General features: G+C 43.0%; 1 protein-coding gene across 7 annotated transcripts in view; it reads right to left on the minus strand.

Annotated features, from left to right (window-relative positions):
- ralgapb (Ral GTPase activating protein non-catalytic subunit beta) overlaps positions 1 to 24,381 on the minus strand; it is a 126,841-nt gene that overhangs the window by 52,465 nt on the left and 49,995 nt on the right. For 4 of the 7 annotated variants that reach the window (XM_080204567.1, XM_080204571.1, XM_080204569.1 and 1 more), the window contains 4 exons: positions 21,683 to 21,899; positions 21,239 to 21,274; positions 20,553 to 20,754; positions 4,235 to 4,402 (listed from right to left, as the gene is read on the minus strand). In XM_080204567.1, the coding sequence (XP_080060693.1) occupies positions 4,235 to 4,402; positions 20,553 to 20,754; positions 21,239 to 21,274; positions 21,683 to 21,899 (623 nt within the window). The remainder of the gene's footprint in view (positions 1 to 4,234; positions 4,403 to 20,552; positions 20,755 to 21,238; positions 21,275 to 21,682; positions 21,900 to 24,381) is intronic. The other 3 variants (XM_080204573.1, XM_080204572.1, XM_080204570.1) reach the window with 1 other exon arrangement.

Consider the following 24,381-nt stretch of genomic DNA (forward strand, 5'->3'; position numbering starts at 1 on the left):
TCATAACGTAGAAAAATTATTTACTATTCCTAGGAAGGAGGGGGTGCGGAAAGGGAGAGGAGGAAAGGAAATTAAAATGGAGGGATAGAAGAATTAAGAATGGGAAAGAAGTGAGAGAAGTAGTCAGCGAGGATACAGATAAGGGGGGGGGGGGGGGGTGTAAAACAAGGGGTAAAGGGAAACAGAAGCTGAGAGAAGGAGAATGGAAGATGAAGTTGAAACAGGATAAGTTCAAGGCAAATAAACAGAAGTAGAATGGAAGAGATCCCAGTAGCTTTTGTCTCACATCAATATTGTGAAGTAGTCACGCATTTAATGTGTCGAGTGTTTTTAAGCTGAGAACGTACTTACCATTACTTACATTTCACTAGATGGCGCAGACATGCTTCTCCTCCATCACCCAATTCCAACCATGGCTAATCACAGAATCGTACAATCTCTCAGCATGAAAAAGGCCACTCGGCCCTTCATGCCTCTGCTGGTTCTTTGAATAACTTGCCCCATTCGACAGTTCTTTACCCATAGCTCTTAAAATGTTTCTTTAAGTATATTATCAAATTCTTTTATGAAACAATTAACTCTGCTTCCAGCACTCTTTCAGGCAGTTCATTTCGGGTCAAAACAACTGACTGCATGAAAATATTGTCCTCATCCCCCTCGTAGCCTTTTTTTGCTAATTGTCTTAATTCTGGTTACTGACCCTCTTGTCAACAGAAACAGTTTTTTCCCATCTACTGAAACTGCTCAATGTTAAATATCTGTATTAATGCAGACCTCAACTTCCTCTGTTCAAAGGAGTTCAAACCCAGCTTCTCTAGTATCCCATCATAGTTGAAATACTTCATCCTTGATAACATTCTAAGTAAGAATCCTCTGCACCCTCTCAAAAGGGCTTTAAATTCCTCCCATAGTCGTATTCCCAGAATTGTACTCGCATCTCCAGTTGAGGCCTAAGTAGTGCTCTGTAAAAGGTATAACAAAATTTATTTTCTCAACTTGTCCTACCACCCTCAATGACTTGTGAACATAAATTCCCAGGTCTCTGTTTTGATATCCCCTTCATTTGTATTGCCTACTATTTAGTTTGAATTGCCTCCCTTTATTCTTCCTAGCAAAAAGCATCACTTCACACTTTCTCTGAATTCAATTTTATCTGCCACGTGTGCATCCAGTTCACCAGTTTATGTCCTCCGAAGTCTGTTACTATCATTTGCACTGTTAACTGCATTGTCCTGTTTTGAGTGGTTTGCAAGTTTTAAACAGATGACCTGAACCTGGTATACCGGGCCTTAATGTAGCGGTGTTCCTACTGATAACAAACATGCTAATATTTTATAATCTGAAAACAATTTGTATCCAAATTTAAATTTGTGTTCTTATTTTTGGGTCAGCATTTTTAGCCCATTCTTGTGTGCCCTTAGAGGACAATTGAGAGTCAACCATGTTGCTGTGGATCTGGAGTCACATGTAAGCCACACCAGGTAAGAACATTAATGAACTAGATGTGTTTTTATAATAATCAACAATGATTCCACGATCATCGCTAGACTTTATAATTCCAGATTTTTATTGAATTCAAATATCTCTTATCTGCCATGGTTGGATTTGAACCTGGGTCCTCAGATCTTGCCCTGGGTCTCTGGATTACTAGTTCAGTGATTACATCACTACTGCCTTCCCTAAAAACAACAACAAGATGCTCTCTCTAGTTTCTCTGAGAAGGTGATGATAAGCTGTGGTGTACTTGTTTCCACTGTTTTTACTGAGGGATTTTGACAATGATAATGCCTGAAGTTGCCCAGGTATTTACATGTCTGGTTGAGTTGAACTGATATATACAGCCAGGTAACATATTATAACTGGGCATGTATTTGTACCTTTAACCCTTTATCTCAAATTAAACTGCACCAAGACTATCTTTGTTGGATTACTTCAAAGTAGTTGATTTGGAAAGATCGAAATCTTGGTAACAGTAAAAAAAAAGTATGAGGGGGAATTCATCTCTCATTTACAATTACAGACAGCAAAGGTTATTAGAATCCGTACACAGGCTAAGCTGTGAAGAGAGGTTGGGTAGGCTTGCATTGTTTGCATTGGAGCAGAGAAGACTGAGGGGTGACCTGATCAAGGTGTACATCAAGGTGAGTCTTACTTCTGTTGTGGGCAAGGTTTTAGAAAAAATTATTAGGGATAGGATTTATAGTTATTTGGAGAGTAATGAATTGATTGGAGATAGTCAGCATGGTTTTGTAGCGGGTAGGTCGTGCCTTACTAACCTTATTGAGTTTTTTGAGAAAGTGACCAAAGAGGTGGATGGGGGTAAGGCAGTTGACGTGATATAGATTTTAGTAAGGCGTTTGATAAGGTTCACCATGGTAGGCTTCTGCAGAAAATGCAGATGTATGGGATTGAGGGTAGTCTAGGAAATTGGATCAGGAATTGGCTAGCAGATAGGAGACAGAGGGTGGTGGTTGATGGTAAATATTCGTCATGGAGTTCGGTTACGAGTGGTGTGCCTCAGGGATCTGTTTTGGAGACACTGCTGTTTGTAATTTTTATTAATGATCTGGATGAGGGTATAGCTGGGTGGATTAGTAAATTTGCTGATGACACCAAAGTCGGAGGTGTGGTAGATTGTGAGGAAGGGTGTCATAGTTTGCAGGGAGACTTAGACAGGTTGCAGAGCTGGGCCGAGAGGTGGCGGATGGAGTTTAATGAGGAGAAGTGTGAGGTGATTCACTTTGGTAGGAATAACAGATGTGTCGAGTATAGGGCTAACGGGAGGACTTTGAATAGTGTGGATGAACAGAGGGATCTAGGTGTATGTGTACATAGATCCCTGAAAGTTGGGAATCAAGTAGATAAGGTTGTTAAGAAGGCATACGGTGTCTTGGCGTTTATTGGTAGGGGGATTGAATTTAGGAGTCGCAGCGTCATGTTGCAACTGTACACAACTCTGGTGAGGCCGCACTTGGAGTACTGTGCGCAGTTCTGGTCCCCATATTACAGGAAGGATGTGGAGGCTTTAGAGGGTGCAGAGGAGGTTTACCAGGATGTTGCCTGGTATGGAGGGGAGGTCCTATGAGGAGAGACTGAGGGATTTGGGGTTGTTTTCGCTAGAAAGAAGGCGGCTAAGAGGGGATCTTATTGAAACATATAAGATGATTAGAGGTTTAGATAGGGTGGACAGTGATAGCCTTTTTCCTTGGATGGAGAAAGCTAGCACGAGGGGGCATGGCTTTAAATTAAGGGGGGGGGGGGGTAGTTATAGGACAGATGTCAGGGGTAGGTTCTTAACCCAGAGGGTGGTGAGGGATTGGAATGCCCTGCCTGCTGCAGTCGTAAATGCGCCTAGTTTGGGGGCGTTTAAGAGATCCGTGGATAGGTTTATGGACGAAAAGGGATTGGTTTAGATTAGTGGGTCATTTTTTTTTAAACTGGTCGGCGCAACATTGTGGGCCGAAGGGCCTGTTCTGCGCTGTAATGTTCTATACATGATTATGAGGGACATGGACAGAGTGGATAAGGAGCAGTTGTTCCCCTTAGTTGAAGAGTCAGTCATGAGGGGGACAAAGGTTCAAGGTGAGGGGCAGGAGGTTTAGAGGGTGATGAGGAAAAACTTTTTTTTACCCAGAGGGTAGTGACGGTCTGGAATGCATTGTCTGGGAGGGTGGTAGAGGCAGGATGCCTCACACCTTTTAAAAAGTATTTGGATAAGTACTTGGCACATTACAACATTCAGGGCTATGGGCCAAATGCTGGCAGGTGGGATTAGATGGGAGTTCAGGTGTTTCTAATGTGTCAGTGTGGACTCAATGGACCAAAGGGCCTGTTCTGCATTGTATGATTCTATCTGCCCCAGTGACCCAGCAAGTTTACCTATAGATTTGCAAAGTCTCTGATTTGATTCCCCTTTTTGTATATGGCTAGGTAGTTTCAGTCTAGGCACCACTGAAATAGGCTGTCATGGCCAGAGTTCTTGCTACCTACTAAACTGTGACCTCTGGACCACTTACCCAGAGTGTACAACAGAATGTTAAGGTTGGCTGAGATGTCCATTATAGTAAAACAGGCAGTTGATACCCACAGCTGAGATGCAAATTTATAACCCCCAGATACCTGCTAGCTGGGCAAGGTCCCATTGGATACTCTGCTGCTGAAATCATAGAGGGAAGAAAATTAGTTAAAAGAACAATTCAAACCGTAGTGCGTTAAGAACAGCAAATAATCTCACCGGTCAGGCAATATTGTTTCCAGTGCTGAGATGAAGTAAGGAACTAGAATATCTATACCCTTGAGATCACAGCAAAACAAAGCAGGGGAGTTCAGGATGATGCTCGCTAAAACCGGGCGGCAAATGTAATCGTTTATTTGCAGTCCCTGGATCAGCACCATATAGAACCTGGATAAAAGAAAATGAGAAACACTTCACATCACACTACATGTAAAAATGAAATAATAAAAAGGTCACAAGTAGAATTCATCCCTTGTTGTTTGAAATGGAATAGTAGGGGTGAAAATAGCCCCAGTTTGATTGTGGCTGTGTTTTTAAAGCACTGGACAGGCGTAGAACAACCAACTGTGATTTGACCGAGAACACTACACTCCTGCATTGTAATCAGAACTGAAGTTGTGTCATATTTTAGTCTGCAGCATGTTGCCAAAGACAGGTATAGTGTTTATGTACTGAAACCAGAACCAAAGAAAAGGCTTGAATCTTATTGCAAGAGGAGTGGAATATTAAAATTGGGGTTTTGTTTTAGTTATACAGAGCATTGGTAAAAACACAGCTGGAGTACTAAGGGGTACATGGTGGCACAGTGGTTGGCATTGCTGCCTCACAGCGTTAGGGACCCATGTTTAATTCCGGCCTTGGGTGGCTGTCTGTGTGGAGTTTGCAATTCTCTCCGTGTCTGTGTGGGTTTCCTCTGGGTGCTCCAGTTTTCCCCCTCAGTCCAAAGATGAGGGGGTTAGGTTGATTGCCATGCTAAATTGCCCTTAATGTCAGGGGATTAGCAGGGTGAATGTATTGGGTTACAGGGATAGGGCCTCAGTGGGACTGTTGTCCGTGCAGGCTCAATGGACTGAATGGCCTCCTTCTGTCAGGAGGTTATGATATTATGTATAGTTTTGGTCTCCTTATTTAAGGAGAGACATGGATGTGTTAGCACTTCAGAGGAGGTTCACTTGGCTGATGCCTAGGACGGAGGGTTATCCAATGGATGCTGCATCCATTGAAGTTTTCAAGATTGAGAAGTGATCTTATTGAAACATGCAAGATCCTGAGGGAAGTGAATGCTGCCGGGACTTTTCTCTTGTGGGAGAGACTTGAGGACACATTTTAAAAACAACGGGTCTTCCATTTAAGAGAGAGATAGAGATATTTGAACCTTTGGAATTCTTTCCTGGAGGCTGTTGGAGGCAGGGTCAATTAATACTTTTAAAAGCAGAGGCAGATACATTCTCGGCTAATAACGGAGTCAAAGATTATATGGGGTAGATGGAATGTGGAGTTGAGGCCGTAATCTGATTAGTCATCAAGTTATTGAATGGTGTAGCGTATTTGAGGAGCTAAATGGGTTGTTTCAATTTATATGCTTGTAACAGGGATTATAATTTTAAGGCAATCCCACAGCAACTGAAGGCTTGTTGACAAAGATTAGTCAATATAATCATAATATCATAGCTCGTTGGTAAACAGAGTTCCTCTGTCAGAACTACAGATTTACTTAGTTTTAGAGAATCACTATTGTTAATAGTTACATTCACTGTAACTTGGGGAAATATTCTGTTGGTAAATCTTTAAATTGTATTCAGATGCCTAAATAATTGCTTTTCTGGAATCAAGCTGCGATTTTCTGTTCTGCTCCTTCTTGTTAAAAACATTGACCTAAAATTTCTCTCTCATTTACAGTGGATGTGTTACACATTTGTTGATTGCTATATAATCATTTTTGAATGAAGGTAAATGGAACAACTGCAGTAAAGGATGACTTCCTTATAATGACATTAGAGCTGTGGTGTAATATAACTGAGAGAACAATATTGATCACTGAATGCTGCATTTTTCACCCCAAATCTTTCTTGCATTGGAAAGGTATGTGCTTGAAAGCATGTCTCAGATGCACGCATGACTACAATTGCTGCTCCATGGATGTTCCAAGTCATAAACATGATTTTAAGTAACGTTCTTTCAAGGCGTTTGCTTCCCTGCTGGTCTGTAATCTGCTCAAAACACTGCAGATCAGATTGCTGGGCACTAGCCGTCTTAGCACATTGTTAAATCTGCGAGTCTCCATCTTCACTTGCCCTGTACTACTCATTAAGATGCCTCCAATTTTTTTTGACGAGTTGGGTATCTGGCAAATTCAGAAATTTAAAAATCTTTACAAGTTACTCAGAAATGCACAGGTGAAATTTCTGCTTGCAAAGTTAAAGCTTTATGCATCACCAAGTTGCTGAAGGAACTTCTGACCTAACTGCGCTGTGGGTACTCGTTCACCACAGACTGCAGCACTTCAAGATCCACCAGCATCTTCTCAAGGGCAAATAAGGATGAACAGTAAATGTTGGCCTGGCCAGCGACTCTCACATCTTGAATGTGACTGTGAATTAGAGTGCAGATAGAGCTCTAACATAGCCCACTGGTACAGAGCACTGATAAACCTGTGTGTTACCAGCCTGAACCATCTACCCTTCACAGTACTGGATGCCAGACTACTTCGAACCGAGTAAAAAAAATCCCAATATTTGGGATGGGCAAATGGCCAGACCCTCCCCCGGAACGGCTTGCCCTTCTTGGCACAAATCCATTTATTTCCACGGTGCAATTAACTAGCCTTTCCACACACAACATTCTATGTTATTAGAATACAAGAAATAGAAACAGGCCATTCATCCATTTGGGCCGACTCCAATGCAGTTTAACACCATTTTCCTGCACTAACCTCATACCCCTTGATGTTTTGAATATGTTGAAATCTATCAATCTCTTGCATTCCCTTCACAACTCACTTCCACTTAGTTTTTTTGTTATCTGCAAACTTGGAAATATTATATTTAATCCTCACATTCAAATCATTTGTATACTTGTGACTAGCTTGAGTTCAATAACTGATCCCTGCAGTGCCCCACTGGTTACAACCTGCCAATATGCAAGTAACCAATTTATTCTTACTCTCAATTTTCTGCCTGTTAACCAGTTCTCAATCCATGCCAGAACTTCCTTCCCATCCCATTGGAAGCTAGGGAGGAAATTGCAGAGCCTTTGGCTTTGATCTTTAGGTCATCATTGTCTATGGAAATAGTGCCAGAAGACTGGAGGAGAGCAAATGTCGTCCCCTTGTTCAAGGAGGGGAGTAGAAACAACCCTGGTAATTAGAGCAGTGAGCCTTACTTCTGTTGTCGGCAAAGTTTTGGAAAAGATTATGAAATAGGATTTATAATCATCTAGAAAGGGATAATTTGATCCTTCAACATGGTTTTGTGAAGGATAGGTCGTGCCTCACAAACCTTATTGAGTTCTTTGAGAAGGTGACCAAAGAGGTGGATGAGGGTAAAGCAGTTGATAGGGTGTACATGGATTTCAGTAAAGCGTTTGATAAGGTTCCTCACTGTAAGCTATTGCAAAAGATACGGAGACATGGGATTGAGGGTGATTTAGCATTTTGGATCAGAAATTGGCTAGCTATAAGACGACAGAGAGTGGTGGTTGATGGGAAATGTTCATCCTGGAGTTCAGTTACTAGTGGTGTACTGCAAGGATCTGTTTTGGGGCCACTGCTGTTTGTCATTTTTCATAAATGATCTGGATGACGGCGTAGAAGGATGGGTTAGTAAATTTGTGGATGACACTAAAGTCGGTGGAATTGTGGACAGTGCAAAATGTTGTTGCAGGTTACAGAGGGACATAGATAAGTTGCAGAGCTGGACTGAGAGGTGGCAAATGGAGTTTAATGTGGAAAAAAGTGTGAGGTGATTCACTTTGGAAGGAGTAACAGGAATACAGAGTACTGGACAAATGGTAAGGTACTTAGTAGTGTGGATGAGCAGAGAGATCTCAGTGTCCATGTGCATAGACCCCTAGGAGTTGGCACTTACGTTGATAGGGTTGTTAAAAAGGCATATGGTGTGTTAGCTTCTATTGGTAGAGGGATTGAGTTTAGGAGTCATGCTGCAGCTGTACAAAACTCTGGTGCAGCCACACTTGGGGTATTGTGTACAGTTCTGTTCACTACATTATAGGAAGGATGTGGAAGCATTGGAAAGGGTGCAGAGGAGATTTACCAGCATGTTGCCTGGTATGGTGGGAAGGTCTTATGAGGAAAGGCTGAGGTTCTTGAGACTGTTTTCATTAGAGAGGTTAAAAGGTGACTTAATAGAAGCATACAAGATGATCAGAGGATTAGATAGGGTGGACAATGAGAGCCTTTTTCCTCAAATGGTGAAGGCTAGCACGAGGGGACATAGCTTTAAATTGAGGGGTGATAGATACAGGACAGATGTCAGAGGTAGGGTCTTTACTCGGAGAGTAGTAAGGGGGTGGAATGCCCTGCCTGCAACAGTAGTGAATTCGCCAAAACTAAGGGCATTTAAATGGTCATTGGATAAATATATGAATGATATTGGAATACTGTAGGTTACATAGGCTTTAGATTGGTTTCACAGGTCAGTGCAATATCGAAAGTCAAATTACTGTGCTGTAATGTTCTATCCCGCCACTCCAAACACATGTTTACAGACCTTTTGTCAGAGACTTCATCAAAAACTTCCTGAAAATCTAAGTGTACCACATCCACCAGTTCTCTCGTATCTGTTCTGCTAGTTAAATCCTTAAAAACGCTAACAAAATTTGTTAAACATAATTTCCCTTTCATAAATCCATGTTGACTCTGCCCAATCTGAACGTTATTTTCTAGGTTTCCTCTGATCATGTCCTTTATAGATTCCAGCATTTTCCCTACCACACAGTTATAGGTCTGTAGTTCTGTTTTCCCTTTTCATTCTTCTTTCAATAGTGGGTTACATTTGTCACCTATCTACAGGAACTATTCTGGACTATATAGAATTTTGAAAGATGACCAGCAATACATCCACATTCTCTAAAGCCACCCTTTTCAACACTTGATGTAGATCAGATCCAGAAGATTTATCTATTGTAGGCCCCATTAATTTCTCGAGTACTTAAATACCTTGCTGTTGCTTGTTCCTTGATTCTCCACTATTTCCAGGAGGCTTTTGTATGAAGACAGACATGCAGAATTTGTTTAGTTTCTGTGCCATTTCTTTATTCCCCATTAGAAATTTTCCTGACTTGTAATACTCATTTTTGCTAATCTTTTCCTTTTTACACATCTGCTACACTCCATTATCTTGTTCTGCAATTACTCAATTCACAGCACAGAAACAGACCATTCTCCCAATAGTATAAGCAGGTGTTTAGACTCAACACAAGCCTCCTTGCACACTAATCATCTCTTCCTATCCTTCCCAGCACATCAAACCCTCATAAAACCTCCACTTAAATGTGTTAATGCTTTCTAATTTAACCACCCCCATGACAAAAAGTTGCACATTCTCACCACTCTAAGCAATTCTACTCAAATTTCCTATTTGATCTTTTGATGTCTTTTTATATGCATGTTTCCTTGCTCTGGAATCAACCATTAGTGGGAACTGTTCCTGAATATTCACCCTATCGAAGTTCAGTTTGCTTGATCTTCCTTGATAGTTGCATTAACTCAGCTCTGGTGGACACCTTTGTAATTCTTTTCTGCCTTCTTTCCAGTGTAACAAAACACCCCCACTAAACACATTTCCTTTGTACCAGAGTTTCTTTTTCAGTCAAATGAAACTTGCATCGATTCCCGCTCCTACATCTCTGGCATTGTTACATAGCTGTCCCTGGAGGCACTGATAGGCCAAAGTGGCAGCTTTGCTACCTTCAGTAACTCATTTTCTAGTCACTGCCCTCACTACTCCCAGTTACTGTAACAAACAAGGTTTGAGGCTACTGCATTTCCAAGTTTAAAAATTTGCCTTCAGGATATGACAGATGTGCTCTTAGGCTGATTGGTTTTACCAAATTGACACTATTCTCCCCTGAATCTGGCTAAATCAGGGGTTCTATTCGTAGACACGCAGGGTAGAATAGGTGTAGGGTGATGCGGCGGCGCGGGCTTGTTGGGCCGAAGGGCCTGTTTCCCGTGCTGGGTTGTTCTTTGTTCATCGCCAAGGCTGGCATTTATTGCCCATTCCTAGTTGCCATCTTGTTGAACTGCTGAATTGGAGCTGTTTGATACAAATGATAGGCTACTTACTCCTTTCCGAAAATAAAGCACTATCATTTACAAAAATATTGTCGCTGAAGTGACCCAGTAAAAATAATTTAAACATACAGCAAGCAGCAAATTCAATGGCTGAATAAAAGTCCTGAAAACTGCATTGCCAATTTGGCCAAAAGATGTTTCCTGGACTTGATTCTGGGGAATGAAGCTGGACTGGTGGTTGAGGTTTAGTGATAGCGATCACAACATAGTACAATTTAAGCTTGTTACAGACAAGAAAATAAACAAGATACAAAAAAGAATTTTGGATTGGGGGAGAGCGGATTTTAGTAAAATAAGACAGGATCTGATTGGGAATGTAGACTGGGAACAGCTATAATGAGAAAATCTACAGAAAAACAGTAGCGGGGGGTGGCATTCAAAATGGAAATGACGTGGTGCAAGCCTGGCATGTTCGCTCTTGAATGAGAGGACCAGAGATATTCAGGATACAATGAGATGGTGAAGAAAGGCTTTTAAAAAGTACAAGGGGAGCAAATCAGTGGAGGCGTTAGTGAGGTATAGAAAGTGCAGGATGGAGCTTAAGAAAGCAATTAGGAATGCAAAGAGGGGATATGAGAAAATGCTGGCTGGTAAAAGTAAGGAAAATCCCAAGATATTCAATAAGTATATTAATGGGAAGAGGAACCAAGGAAAGAGTAGGGCAATCTGTGGGTAGAGCCACAAGACATTAGCAGAGTGTTGAATGGATACTTCATATTTGCCTTCACTCAAGACGGGGAGTGCAGTGGAATGGAATCCAGGGAGATGAGGTTCTTGAGAAAATTGGGATAGAAAAGGACAAAGTATTGGTATTGGAGATGTTGGCAGCCTTAAAAGTGGATAAATCTCCAGGTGTAGCTGAATTGTGTCCCAGGCTGCTGTGGGAGGCAAGGGAGGAGATTGCAGGGGCTCGGACCCAAATTTTCAATTTCTCTCTGGCCACGGAATAGGTTCTTGCCTTCAAACAAATGCACAACCTCAAACAGACCATTGTCCACAGCAAACTACTCAGCCTCAGGAGAACAGTGACCACGACACCACACAAGCCTGCCACAGCAACCTCTGCAAGACGTGCCGGATCATCGGCACAGATGCCATCATCTCACATGAGAACACCAACCACCAGGTACATGGTAAATACACTTGCAACTCAGCCAATGCTGTCTACTTGATACATTGCAGGAAAAGATGTCCCGAGGCATGGTACATTGGGGAGACCATGCAGATGCTACAACAATGCATGAACAAACACCTCTTGACAAATCACCAGGCAAGAGTGTTCTCTTCCTGTTGGAAAACACTTCAGCGGTCACAGGCATTCGGCCTCTGATCGTCGGGTAAGTGTTCTCCAAGGCAGCCTTCACGAGACACGACAACGCAGAGTTGTTGAGCAGAGACTGATAGCCAAGTTCTGAGGACAGCCAGGATCTTGGGTTCATGTCATACTATCTGTAACCCCCATGACTTGCCTGGGCTTGCAAAATCTCACTAAATGTCCTGGCCAGAGATAATACAAATCTCTTTAACCTGTGCTTAACCCTCTCTCTGCTCACATTACCTGTGAAGGCTCGCATTCCAACAATTATTTTGTAAATTGAGTTTGAGTCTTTATATGCCCTGTTTGTGAACAGAACTCCCACTCACCTGATGAAGGGGCAGCACTCCGAAAGCTAGTGGCTTGTGCAACAAATAAACTTGTTGGACTTTAACCTGGTGTTGAGAGACTTCTCATGGGGTAATGTGGTTCCACTATTCAAAAGGGTTGCACAGATAAACCAGGGAACTACAGGCTGACCTGTGGCACTGCTGCTTCACAGCACCAGCGAGCTGGGTTCGATTCCTGGCCTTGAGTCACTGTCTGTGTGGAGTTTGCATGTTCTCCCCGTGTCCGTGTGGGTTTCCTCCAGATGTTCTGGTTTCTTCCCACAGTCCGAAAGACAAATTGGTTAGGTGCATTGGCTATGCTAAATTCTCCCTCAGTGTCCCCGAACAGGTGCTGGAGTGTGGCGACTGGGAAATTTCACAGTAATTTCATTGCAGTGTTAATGTAAGCATATCTGTGACACAGAGATACAGGGTAATTTGATAAAGTGGATTCAAAATTGGCTCAGTTCTAGGAGACAGAGGGTGATGACAGAAAGGCTGCTTTAGTGACTGGAATGATGTGGAGATGCCAGTGTTGGACTGGGGTAAACACAGTAAGCAGTCTCACAAAACCAAGTTAAAGTCCAACCAGTTTATTTGATAGTAAACCCACAAGCTTTCAGAACACTGAACTTCTTTCTTAGTGACTGGAAGCCAGTGTCCAGTGGCATCCCACAGGAATCTGTGTTGGGCCCCCTATTATTCATTATTTATACAAATGACATTGACGACTATGTGGCTAGATAGGATTAGCAAGTTTGCAGATGACACAAAGGTTGGATGGGTGGTTAACAGTGAAACAGTGTATCTAGGGTTACAAGTTACAGATGATGGTCAAATAGGCAGATAAGTGGCAGATTGAATTTAACTCTGAAAAGCGTGAGGTGATGCACTTTGGAAGAAGTAATTTGACAAGAAAGTATTCAATGAATGGAATGACACCAGGAAGTTCTGTGGTATGTTTGTCCACAGATCTCTGAAAACGGAAGGGCATGTGAATAGGGTAGTGAAAAAGGCACATGGATACTTACCTTTATCAATCGAGGCATAGATTACAAAAGCAGGGAAGTCATGTTGGAGTTGCACAGAACATTGATGAGGCCACAGCTAAGAGTGCTGTGAGCAGTTCTGGTCACCACATTACATGAAGGATGTGACTGCATGGGGGGGGGTGCAGAGGAGATTCACTACAATGCTGCCTGGGATAGAACATTTAAGTTATGAAGAGATGTTGTGTAGACTTGGGTGGTTTTTGTTGGAACAGAGAAGACTGAGGGGCGACCTGATCGAGGCGTACAAGATTATGAGGGAGGGGGACAGGGTGGAAAAGGAGCCGCTGTTCCCCTTAGTTGAAGGATCAGTCACGAGGGTCCAAGGTGAGGGGCAGGAGGAGCATGGATTTAAAACACAGGTTTCTCAATATTGGAAGAGATGAGAACTATCCAGGTCAACATTACTCATCTGGATTCCCAGAAGATATTTGCTACAAGTTCTTGGTGGGAGTTTTTAAAAATTATGTGCTCAAAAAATGTAAACATTAAATAAGCAAGATGATTACTTGCACTGGAGGTAGTTAGCTGGTTTGTTTTCTGTAAACAATATAATGGAGAGATTTCAATAAAACTCAGTACATAGATAGGATATGGCCCAGGAGGAGCTTACTAACTTGTGGCAAAGCTGATGATCAGGATCCTGGACTGTTTTAAAGAATCCATAAACATTGGGAGATAGGGCAAATTAATTTCATTTTTCAGAATGTTTTGGACTGTTTGATTTAGAATGTCACTGATTGTTTTAAAATGCTGTGGATTGCCTCAGTGACTGTGATAAAATTCCAAAGTATAAGCAGAATTTGAACTGTCAATTAAGAAATGTCGCTGAATCCTAACTCATCATGCTGGCAACCCAAAAATGTTCAAAACCGGACTCAAACTTGCCGCTGTCCTTCTGCAGCCACAGAAGGTTTGCTCTCAAGTGCAGAGTAGGATTTATGCTGATCTAACACAGAGTTACTGACATACAGCCTGGTGCACTTGATCCAAATTTATTTAATCCCATCATTGACCAGAGTTAAAATTTCAGACACCTGTTGTCGTTAAGATTGTCTCCAGCTGATGAAACCTGCTTAAGAATGCAGTGAAAACGTCATGTAACAGCTGCATACAAACTGTCCCCTGCAGTTTAATAAAAGGAAATGGCTTTCAACTTCACCTCACATAAGGAGCAACTTGCTCTCAGAGATACAGTGAAACAATCACTAGTGAGTCTTTAGCCATGGTTCAAGTATGAATTTATCCCTTTAGCTGGACAGTGCTCCACTGGACAATAAAACTAACACTAGGAATTTAAGACAGAGAAGTGAGAGATGATTGAACTGGCAGTACATCACATTGGAACAGCATGGTGGTGTTCAAATGGCACTGTACTGTAATTTCCTTAAGTAGGCTTTGATGAGGAGCAACAGTAGTAACAGATTTACTTAGTGAAACATGAGACAAATCAAAAATAATTACAAGCGAGTCAAATGTGTGTCAGTTGTTACTTATGCTGAAGGCAACTAGTTTGTCGCAGTGTAAAGTGGACTTTTACACCTGCCCTTTGTAGCAGTATTTGCTGTACAAGGACCAAAACTTTGCACAGATCTTGGAGACAAAGTGACAATTTCTAAACTGGTTTAGCAATCAATCAAAAACACTGCTCAGAAAAGAAGCAGGTTAAACTACGTTAAGTAACCCTGCCAGTATTTTAACTTCCAACTGACACAGATTTACTAATTATACAAAACATTAAAGCTCTGCTTACATGGTCATTAACTTAGCCAGAGATATTTGCTGGAAACACTTGTGGGCTGATAATTAAGATACAGAACATGTAAGTATTATTTTTACTATCCAATAATTGGTATAACAATGTGATAAAGACTGGGACATCACAGTTTGATGCCTCCCTCGAGATTCACATGGGCATTTCCAGCAGGGGTCAGCAGATAGTGATTTTCTCTTTCCTCACATTGTAAGCATTGAGGTCAACTGTATTTAATAACAGTATTTAATGTTTCCATAGCATAGTAAAATTTAAATCAATGAGGAGGGAATCCACCTCATTGTTCTCTGGAGCATTGAACCTGGTGGCTGTGGCTGTGGTGAGTGCCTGATTTAAATTGAAAACCGCTTTTTTTCTGTACTTCTGGTTCTCGGGGTTTGTTTCAGAGTAGTTTACTTCCGTACTGGAAGTTAGGCGAGGGGATTGTGTGTAAGGGGGAGTGGGGGGTATAAAAAAAGGGGTAGCAGCACACAGCGTCGGGAGCGGGCAGCGGAGTGAGTGGGAGCTGAGTGAGAAGGGCTTTGGCTCGCTGGGCTTAGGCGAGGGCAGGCTTGGAGAAGGGGCGTTGTACATTTCTACCTTTTGGCGCTTATAGGAGGTTGGGACATGGTAAGGAATATAGGGAGGAATATAAGCTGTGTCAGGTGCTGCATGTGGCAGTTCTTGGTGGCGTCACGTGTCCCCAAGGTCCACATCTGTACTAAATGTTTAGAACTGCAGCGCTTGAGGGCCCGGATCAGGCAACTCGAGGGGCATCTGGAAGATGCGTTTCTAGTCAGGGAAAACGAGGAGTTAATGGCTAGGAACCATGAGCAGGAAGAGGTCCCAAGGGCTGAAGAGCAGGAAGGGTGGATGACTGTTAGGAGGAGAAAGAGGAAGAAGAAGAGTAGTCAGGGTCCCCCGGCCTCCCCAGAGGCCCCCCAAGGTTCGTCGACAGGGGCACAGAAAGATAGGCAGGAGGGGGAGACTGACTTAGAGGGACAGAAGGGGGCTGGCAAGGTGATAGTGGTAGGGGATGGGAGGGTCCGAGGTATTGATAGGAGGTTCTGTGGACAGAGGCGTGACTCCAGGATGGTGGTCTGCCTCCCTGGAGCAGGGGTAAAGGATGTAACAGAAAGGGTAGAGGGGATTTTGAAAGGGGAGGGGGCACAGGCTGAGGTCATAGTACATGTAGGGGAGGGGGACATAGGAAGGAGGAGTAGGGTAGAGGTCCGTAGGCAATTTAGGGAGTTGGGGTCCAAACTAAAAGAGCAGGACCTCCAGGGTGGCACTCTCTGGGTTGCTGCCCAGTACCAGCAGGGCAAAGAATGACAAGATCATGCAGCTGAATGCATGGTTGAGGGATTGGTGTAGGGTAGAGGGCTTTACTTTTGTGGATCACTGGGAGGCGTTTAGGAGAAAAGGGCAACTGTACAGGAGGGGTGGGGAGAATTTGAATGGGAGGGGAACTAGTGTCTTAGCGGGGAGGTTAGCTGGGGTGTTTAGGAATGGTTTAAACTAATGGGGGGGGGATGTGGCTGGGAGAGAGTCGGGTGAAAGGAGGTTCCGAGGGACACTCGTGGGTTGAACTGTGTCTGTTTCAATGCTAGGAGTGTGACAGGGAAAACAGATGAGCTTAGGGCCTTGATGTTTGTGAGGAAGTTAGATGTGGCGGCTATAACGGAGATGTGGTTACGGGAAGGGCAGGACTGGCAGCTGAATGTTCCTGGGTACAAGTGTTTTAGGAGTGACAGAGGAGGGTTGAAGAGAGGTGGAGGGGTGGCACTGTTAGTAAAGGAAAACATCACAGTAGTGCAGAGGGAGGACAAGATGGAAGAGATAGGGATTGAGTCACTGTGGGTGGAGTTGAGAAATAAAAAGGGAGAGATTATGTTGCTAGGGGTGTACTATAGGCCACCCAACAGCCCGAGGTCAGTGGAGGAAGGCATTTGCAGGGGCATTTTGGATAGGTGCGGGAAGAATAGGGTGGTTGTAGTGGGTGACTTTAATCTTCCTGGAGTGAATTGGAGAGGGCCTAGAGCTGGGGGTACGGAGGGAGAGGAGTTTGTGAAATGTGTTTTGGAAGGGTCTCTAGAGCAGTAAGTAGCTAGCCCGACTAGGGGAGGGGCTATACTGGATTTAGTGTTGGGTAATGAGCTGGGGCAGGTGGTCGAGGTAGAGGTAGGCGAACATGTGGCTAACAGTGACCACAAGTCCGTCTACTTTAGGATAAAAATGGAAAGGGATGAGTGCCGGCCGAACGGGAGTGTGCTGAACTGGGGAAAGGCGAGATATAGCAGGATTAGGAGGGAGCTGCAGGACACTGATTGGGAGGGACTGTTAGCTGGAAAGTCCACGGTTGGCAAGTGGGAGGCTTTTAAGGGCAAAATGAAATGGTTGCAGGGGAGGTATGTTCCGGTTAAGCGGAAGGATGGGAAAGGTAGGATTAGAGAGCCGTGGATTACAGGGGGTATTGAAGACTTGGTCAGGAAGAAGAGGGAGGCGTATGTTAGGTCGAAACAACTGGGTACGGAGAGTGCGCTGGAGGAATATAGAGAGAGTAGGAGGGAGCTAAAAAGGGGAATTAGAAGGGCAAAGAGAGGACATGAAATGGCTTTGGCTGGTAGGATTAAGGAAAATCCAAAGGCATTTTATTCCTATATTAGGAGCAAGAGAGTAGTTAGAGGAAAAATTGGTCCTCTTAGGGACAAAAGTGGGGAGTTATGTATTGAGTCGGAGGGAATGGGGGAGCTCCTGAATGAATACTTTGCATCGGTATTCACGGAGGAGAGGGATTCGGAGTCGTGCGGTCTCTTGGAGGGAGCTGAGGATCAGTTGCAGGAAATATCTATTACGAGGGAGGAAGTGCTAGGGCTTTTAGGTAGCGTAAGGACGGATAAAGCTCCGGGGCCTGATGGTATTTATCCCAGGCTGCTTAGGGAGGTGAAAGATGAAATTGCTGGGCCTCTGGCGCAAATCTTTGTCTCTTCTTTGTTCACAGGTGAGGTCCCAGAAGACTGGAGGGTAGCAAATGTGGTACCGCTGTTTAAAAAGGGTAGTAGGGATAACCCTGGAAATTATAGGCCGGTGAGTTTGACATCGGTGGTAGGGAAATTAATGGAAAAAATACTTAGGGGTAGGATGTATGAGCATTTGGAATGTTGTGATCTGATTAGGGATACGCAACATGGCTTTGTTAGAGGGAGGTATTGCCTTACGAATCTGGTGGAATTCTATGAGGAGGTGACAAAAATGGTTGACGATGGGAGAGCCATTGATGTCATCTATATGGATTTCAGTAAGGCGTTTGACAAAGTCCCTCATGGTAGGCTGGTAGAAAAGATTAAGGCGCATGGGATACGAGGTCAGGTAGCTAGGTGGATTGAGAACTGGCTGGGAAATAGGAGACAGAGGGTAGTTGTGGAGGGGACCTTTTTGGGCTGGAGGCCAGTGACCAGTGGTGTGTTGCAGGGCTTAGTACTGGGACCTCTCCTCTTTGTAGTATATATAAACGACTTGGAAGAGAGCGTAGGTGGTGTGATCAGCAGGTTTGCAGATGACACCAAGATGGCAGGGTTGGTGGGTACTGAAGTGGAATGTCAGGTGATACAACAGGATATAGATAGGTTGGTGCATTGGGCAGATAGGTGGCAGATGGAATTTAATCCTGACAAATGCGAGGTGATGCATTTTGGAAGGAATAATGCAGAGAGGAGCTATGTGATAAAAGGTAGACCGATTAGGAGTATAGACATACAGAGGGACCTGGAAGTGCAGGTTCACAAATCCATGAAGGTTGCGACACAAGTGGAGAAGGTTGTTAGGAAGGCTTATGGAATGCTAGCCTTTATAGGTAGGGGTATAGAGTATAAAAGCTGCCGTCTAATGCTTCAGTTGTATAGAACGTTGGTTAGACCGCATTTGGAGTACTGCGTCCAGTTCTGGTCACCTTACTACCAGAAGGACGTGGTGGCTCTGGAAAGGGTTCAGAGGAGGTTTACCAGGATGTTGCCTGGCATGGAGGGGCTGGAGTACGAGGAAAGGTTGGAGAAACTGGGACTTTTCTCCTTGGAAAGACGGAGGTTGAGGGGGGACATGATAGAGGTTTATAAGATACTGAAGGGAATAGATAGAGTCAATAGTGAGAGACTGCTCCCTAGACTGGGTACAAATACAAGAGGTCATGATTTAAGGGTGAGGGGGGAGAGGTATAATTTGGATGTGAGAGGAAGGTTCTTTACGCAGAGAGTTGTGGGGGTATGGAACGCGCTACCGAGGAGGGTGGTGGAGGCAGGAACGTTGGACTCGTTTAAGGTTCAGTTAGACAGACACGAGTGAAACGAGGATGGAGGGTTATAGTAGGGGCTATTAAATAAGGTCAGAACCTCGGGAGACACCGGAAATGCAGACTTGTAAGTTAACGTTTTTGTCTTTTTATTCCGCTGGTGGAGGTCCACCTCGTTGTCAAACGAGGGGCATGCACACGGTGGGTCGTGCGTGGGCTGCTCTTGGAGGTTCCGGGAGTGGCCTAGTACTTCGTGTCGGTGTGTGTGCTTGATCGTGGACCGGTAGACGGGCGCCGCAACAGCTCGGTGACTAGCACTGCTGGCTGTGCAGATACATGGATTTGGGCCTGTGTGTGGGAGTTTGTGCATTCTCCCTGTGGTTGCGTGGGTTTCCTCCGGGCGCTCCAGTTTCCTCCCACACCCCAAAGATGTGCTCTTAGGCTGATTGGTTTACTAAATTGACACTATTCTCCCCTGAATCTGGCTAAGTTAGGGGTTCCATTCGTAGACACGCAGGGTAGAATAGGTGTAGGGTGATGCGGCGGCACGGGCTCGTTGGGCCGAAGGGCCTGTTTCCCGTGCTGGGTTGTTCTTTGTTTAACTTGGCAATCTAGGTCCTGTCTTGGAGCCTGGCTGAAGTAATTGTCCAGTACAAATTTATTCTATTTAAAGCAATGTTCCCTCCAACTTTGGTTTGTTTTTCATGGTTTGCTCGTTTCACTGAGCAGTTTCTTTAAGATAGACGCTCTTGCCGACTTCTAAAAGAGATGCTGTATGATCTCCATACAACTTGTTCCTGATTCCCAAATGGTACATGGTCACAAACCCACAAAATGAATTAAAAATAATTAGTACGGTATAACAGTACAGCTCTATCCTAATTCTCTGCTCATTTTTGTATTTCCCTTTCGTACCTGTCACCAATATAAGTCATGGACTGGTTGGACTAGAAGCTATATTCAGCCACACAGTTACACTCACCTTTCTTTCTATCACCATGCTTGATATTAGAAGGGTTTTGGCAGGACTCTTGCTCTCTGTCTTAAACCCAGACAGGGTTCACCACTTTTTGTTTTAAAGAGCTGCTGTTAGACAAACTCCAAACAGTGTGACAAACGGCCCAACAGAGTGTCTGGCACTACGTCATTTTCGTGCTTGTACAAGCTATACTGTTATTTTCATTTGATCACTTTACATCAGGGTTGAAAGTATTAGTGTGCGTCAGGGGACAATATTAACCTAATCCTTTAGCCCTTTCTCCCGTCCAACAGGAAAGAGAGAATTGGGTAGGCTGACAACCTTTATATTTCATTAACTTCACTGGAGTGTAACATTTAGACAGGATTACATAACTGGCAGCAGATTCAATTGATTTGGCATCCCACTTAAAATTTAACTTTCAATTCATAAGAATTTTGAACCGACAACAGCTCAGGAAGGAAGGAAAGAACAATGCTTTGTTATAATTGTAGAGTGGAAAAGGAAACAGCACCTGGACAGGTACACCGGCAGGATCTCCTCCCCAGTCTTCTTACTGCAGAAGATTCGGCAGAGTGTTCCACAGGCCTCAGCTCTCCCTGCTTCATAGTTATCTGGGAATTCATTTGCATCGAAGAGTGGATTGGCAACCATATTTTCAGTGGATATCTGGGAGGGTTTCCTTCGGACGTCCAGTCCCGCTGGAGTTGTAATACCTAGGACGGGGAAGAGGTTACAAGGGTTGCTGATGGAAAGCAGCTCTTTTATTGCCACACTGCCAAACAGAACTGACTCATGCATTACATTACATACATTACATACAAAAAGAAACCCAGAATAGTTAATTTAAGAAACTTAATCGGACAAACCAAAACATAATTATATCAAATATTTTCAAATGGTTAGTGCACAGTCTCAGAGGTTTATGACGTGACACAAAATAGCAGGAGAAATGAGCATGGTGGGATATAAACAAGCACCTGCAGAAGAGCAGATTACAAGGCTTGGCAACACTCCTCCCCCATTCAAGAGAAACACAGAACGGTGAATGAAGTTATCGCCCCCAAACAGTGCAACAATGACAGGAGGCAGATGTTAGAGAAAAACAGCTGGAGCAATTATAAGAAAAAGGAATGGCTTATGGCAAAAATCATAAAACAGCTGACTGCAATTAAAATAGAATCTACTTTTCCTACTTACAAGATTTATAAGAAAGAAGAATTTGGATAAAAGATGCTGCAAGATAATAGAAATAAAAATGGAAACAAATCAAAGGACAGTAGTTATAATATCTTTAAGATGATTAGTTTTTTGTTTTAGCTTCAGTCATTAGCAGCTTTCTTCTGTTTTTTTTAAAAATTAAAATTCAAAATTTTGAGAGAAAGACTGGGCACTACATATATAAAGACTGGCAACCAGGTAAAAGCCATGAATTTGACAATTAACATGCAAAATAATGCAAAAATAAAAATTAAAAAAAATCAGGGAAACACTGATGTTAAATTAGATTAGGGTTTAATAAATCTGGACTGTAAACTAAATTAAGAGTACACAGACTTCAGATGATTTTTAAACTACACTTGGTTTTTTAATCTTTGCAGGTAGAAGGCAAGAATGAAGTGAAAGGTTTTTTGGCAGCCTTACCTGTCATATTACCATCCCTGTTCATGCCATTGTGCAGCCTGCAGTGAACTAGTCCTGCATCGAACAACCACTGACCAAACAGATTCAGCACACTGTTGACCTTGGGTCGAGTTGGAGCAGGTAAAGGTCGTGGCTCTGAGGTTGTCTGGTTCGGGCTGGACAGTGGAGAAGTGGTGGATGTCTGATGAGTGACTTTGGGAGGATGCGCAGTACTCCCCTAGGAAGGTGAAAGGATTAAAAGGAAACATCCATACGAACAATAGGGAATGCTGCAAGCTATATGCTGTTGATTAGGATCATTGGGCAAAGGCAAACTTGCAACTGGCCAGCAACCAAACTACATGAATTACTAAAAGACAACTGTACTTACTGACACCATATATTATGGCCACATCAATAAACAGTGAACAAAAATTGCTGACAGTTGACACAATCAAATGACATAGACACACAAAAATAATTCAAGTAAATTTAAAAAGTAACAGTAAAATTTAAAATTTAAAAGCAAAATTGGAACTGTACCCATTAAGGAACATATCAGGCTGATTACAAAAATACCTAAATTTGAGTAATGGTGCTAAAAGCTTGTTCCTCATTCACATTTTGGGAGGACAGTGATTCCGTACCATCCCCTCCAATCAGACTGTTGTAACCACAGCTCAACACAGACTTCATCCATTCCTTAATACTTATCTTTATTTCATTATTTCCCTGATTCCTTGATCCCATAAAGATATTTTTTTAAAAGTCTGACTGAATTTTCTGCATGTTTTCCTATATATTGCTTTTTATTAGCTTCTTGTTATCTTTCTCCATTTCCAAAACATATATTTTACCTTTGATCTATCTTCTTTCTAATAATCTCTCTTCCCACCTCTTCAATCACATCTATTGATTTCTGTATGCATTCCACATAAAGTGGTCAGGATTGCAGCTATATATACCCTTTTATGGGACAGAGGAACAGGATGAGGCCATTTTTAAAAAAATTCATTTGTGGGACATGGGTGTCGTGGCTGGCCAGCATTTATTGCCCATCCCTTGTTGCCCAAGGGCAGTTGCGAGTCAATCACATTGCTGTGGCTCTGGAGTTACATGCAAGCCAGGCCAGGTAAGGATGGCAGATTTCCTGTCCTAAAGAACATTAGCGAACCAGGTGGGTTTTTCTGACAATCAACAATGGTTTCATGGTCAGCAGTAGATTCTAAATTCCAGAGATTTTTCTTAAAAATTCAAATTCCACCAACTGCTGTGATGGGATTTGAACCCGGGTGCCCAGAACATTAGCCGAGTTTCTGGATTAATAGTTTAGTGATAATACCATTAGGCCACTGCCTCTCCTTGAACCATTCATTCAATGCGATCACAGTTGATTTGTGACCTAATTCCACATACTCACCTTTGTGTTGACAGAAATCTGTCAATCCTAAACTTAAAATTAACTGACAAAATATCTACTGCCATTTGTGGAAGAGAGTACCAAACATCAACCTGATTTTTCAGGTACAAATGTTTCCCAACTCCGTTCCTAAAATATCTGCCTCTGTTTAGGCCATGATCCCCTAATCCTAGGCTTTCTAACCAATTGAAATAGTTCTGTTTAGAGGTTCTCCTTAATATCTTGAAAACTTACCCCCTCAATCTTCTAAATCACAGGGAAGCTGAAGCTCACCATGTTTCTAAACTGCCTTCAAATCATTTACATCCAGACATAAGCTGCTGTAACTGAGTGCCCGAGGTCTGAATGGCAGCAGTAACAGTTGTCAGGAGATAGTGCTGTTGTGTTTACTCCCTCATGGTTTTCAGACTGCCCAGATGGCCGTGAAGAAGCTATTTATCCTCCACTGTATGAATATAAAGCAAAAAAAGGCAATAATTTATGCTGATTTATTCTGGTGTGGAACTAGGACACTGGGAGATCTTCCTAATGAAAATAGTAACTGGAATGTGGCAACTAGGGGATTTTCACAGCAACTTCATTGAAATGTAAGCCTACATATGACACTAATAAATAAACTTCAACTTTCTCTTGTTTTGCTTCCTCTCTCGGTATTTATTTTACTTTGGTCACTACAATGCTGGCTGATGACCTCTCCCCACCTCCTCCCCTTCCTCTTCCAATGACGCTGCACTTGAGCTTTTTGCTGCCACATCTTTCCATCTAGTCTTAGGCGTGCCCTTTCTCCTCGCCATCTTAATCATTCGTCTCAACTCATTTCCTTTCTCTCTCTGCAACAGATGACCATTTCAGTCTCTTCTCAGCTTTCTCTGAAGTTGCTTGTCTTCATCAACCCCTTAATGTGCTTTGTCTTTTCTGGTTACTCCACAGTATTTGCATCTTATTAGCATCTAGCCGTTGGTCCCCGCTTTTTGATATCACTCATGCTTCTGCGCTTTGTAACAAGGCAAGTCTCAACTGTTTTTGGAGATTCTTCCTTAGTTTTGGTGGTATCTTTCTATCAAAATAAAGGGTTCATAAAGTATATTGGATCCTGGGCTTTAAAACATAGTAGGACTGAGTACAAAAACGCTGAAGTTATGATAAACCACCCAAGAAAAGCGAGTTGTCCTCAATTGGACCGGTGCCCTGTTCTGGACACCACACTTCAGAAAGAATGTGAAGACATTAGTGAGTAGTACAAGAAAGATTCATGTGTGGCTCCAGGGATGAGGAACTTCAGTTACATAGAGTGGAGATG

The sequence above is a fragment of the Carcharhinus amblyrhynchos genome, chromosome 16, assembly GCF_965287045.1.
Source record: "Carcharhinus amblyrhynchos chromosome 16, sCarAmb.v2.hapA, whole genome shotgun sequence".
NCBI classification, from domain to species: Eukaryota; Metazoa; Chordata; class Chondrichthyes; order Carcharhiniformes; family Carcharhinidae; genus Carcharhinus; species Carcharhinus amblyrhynchos.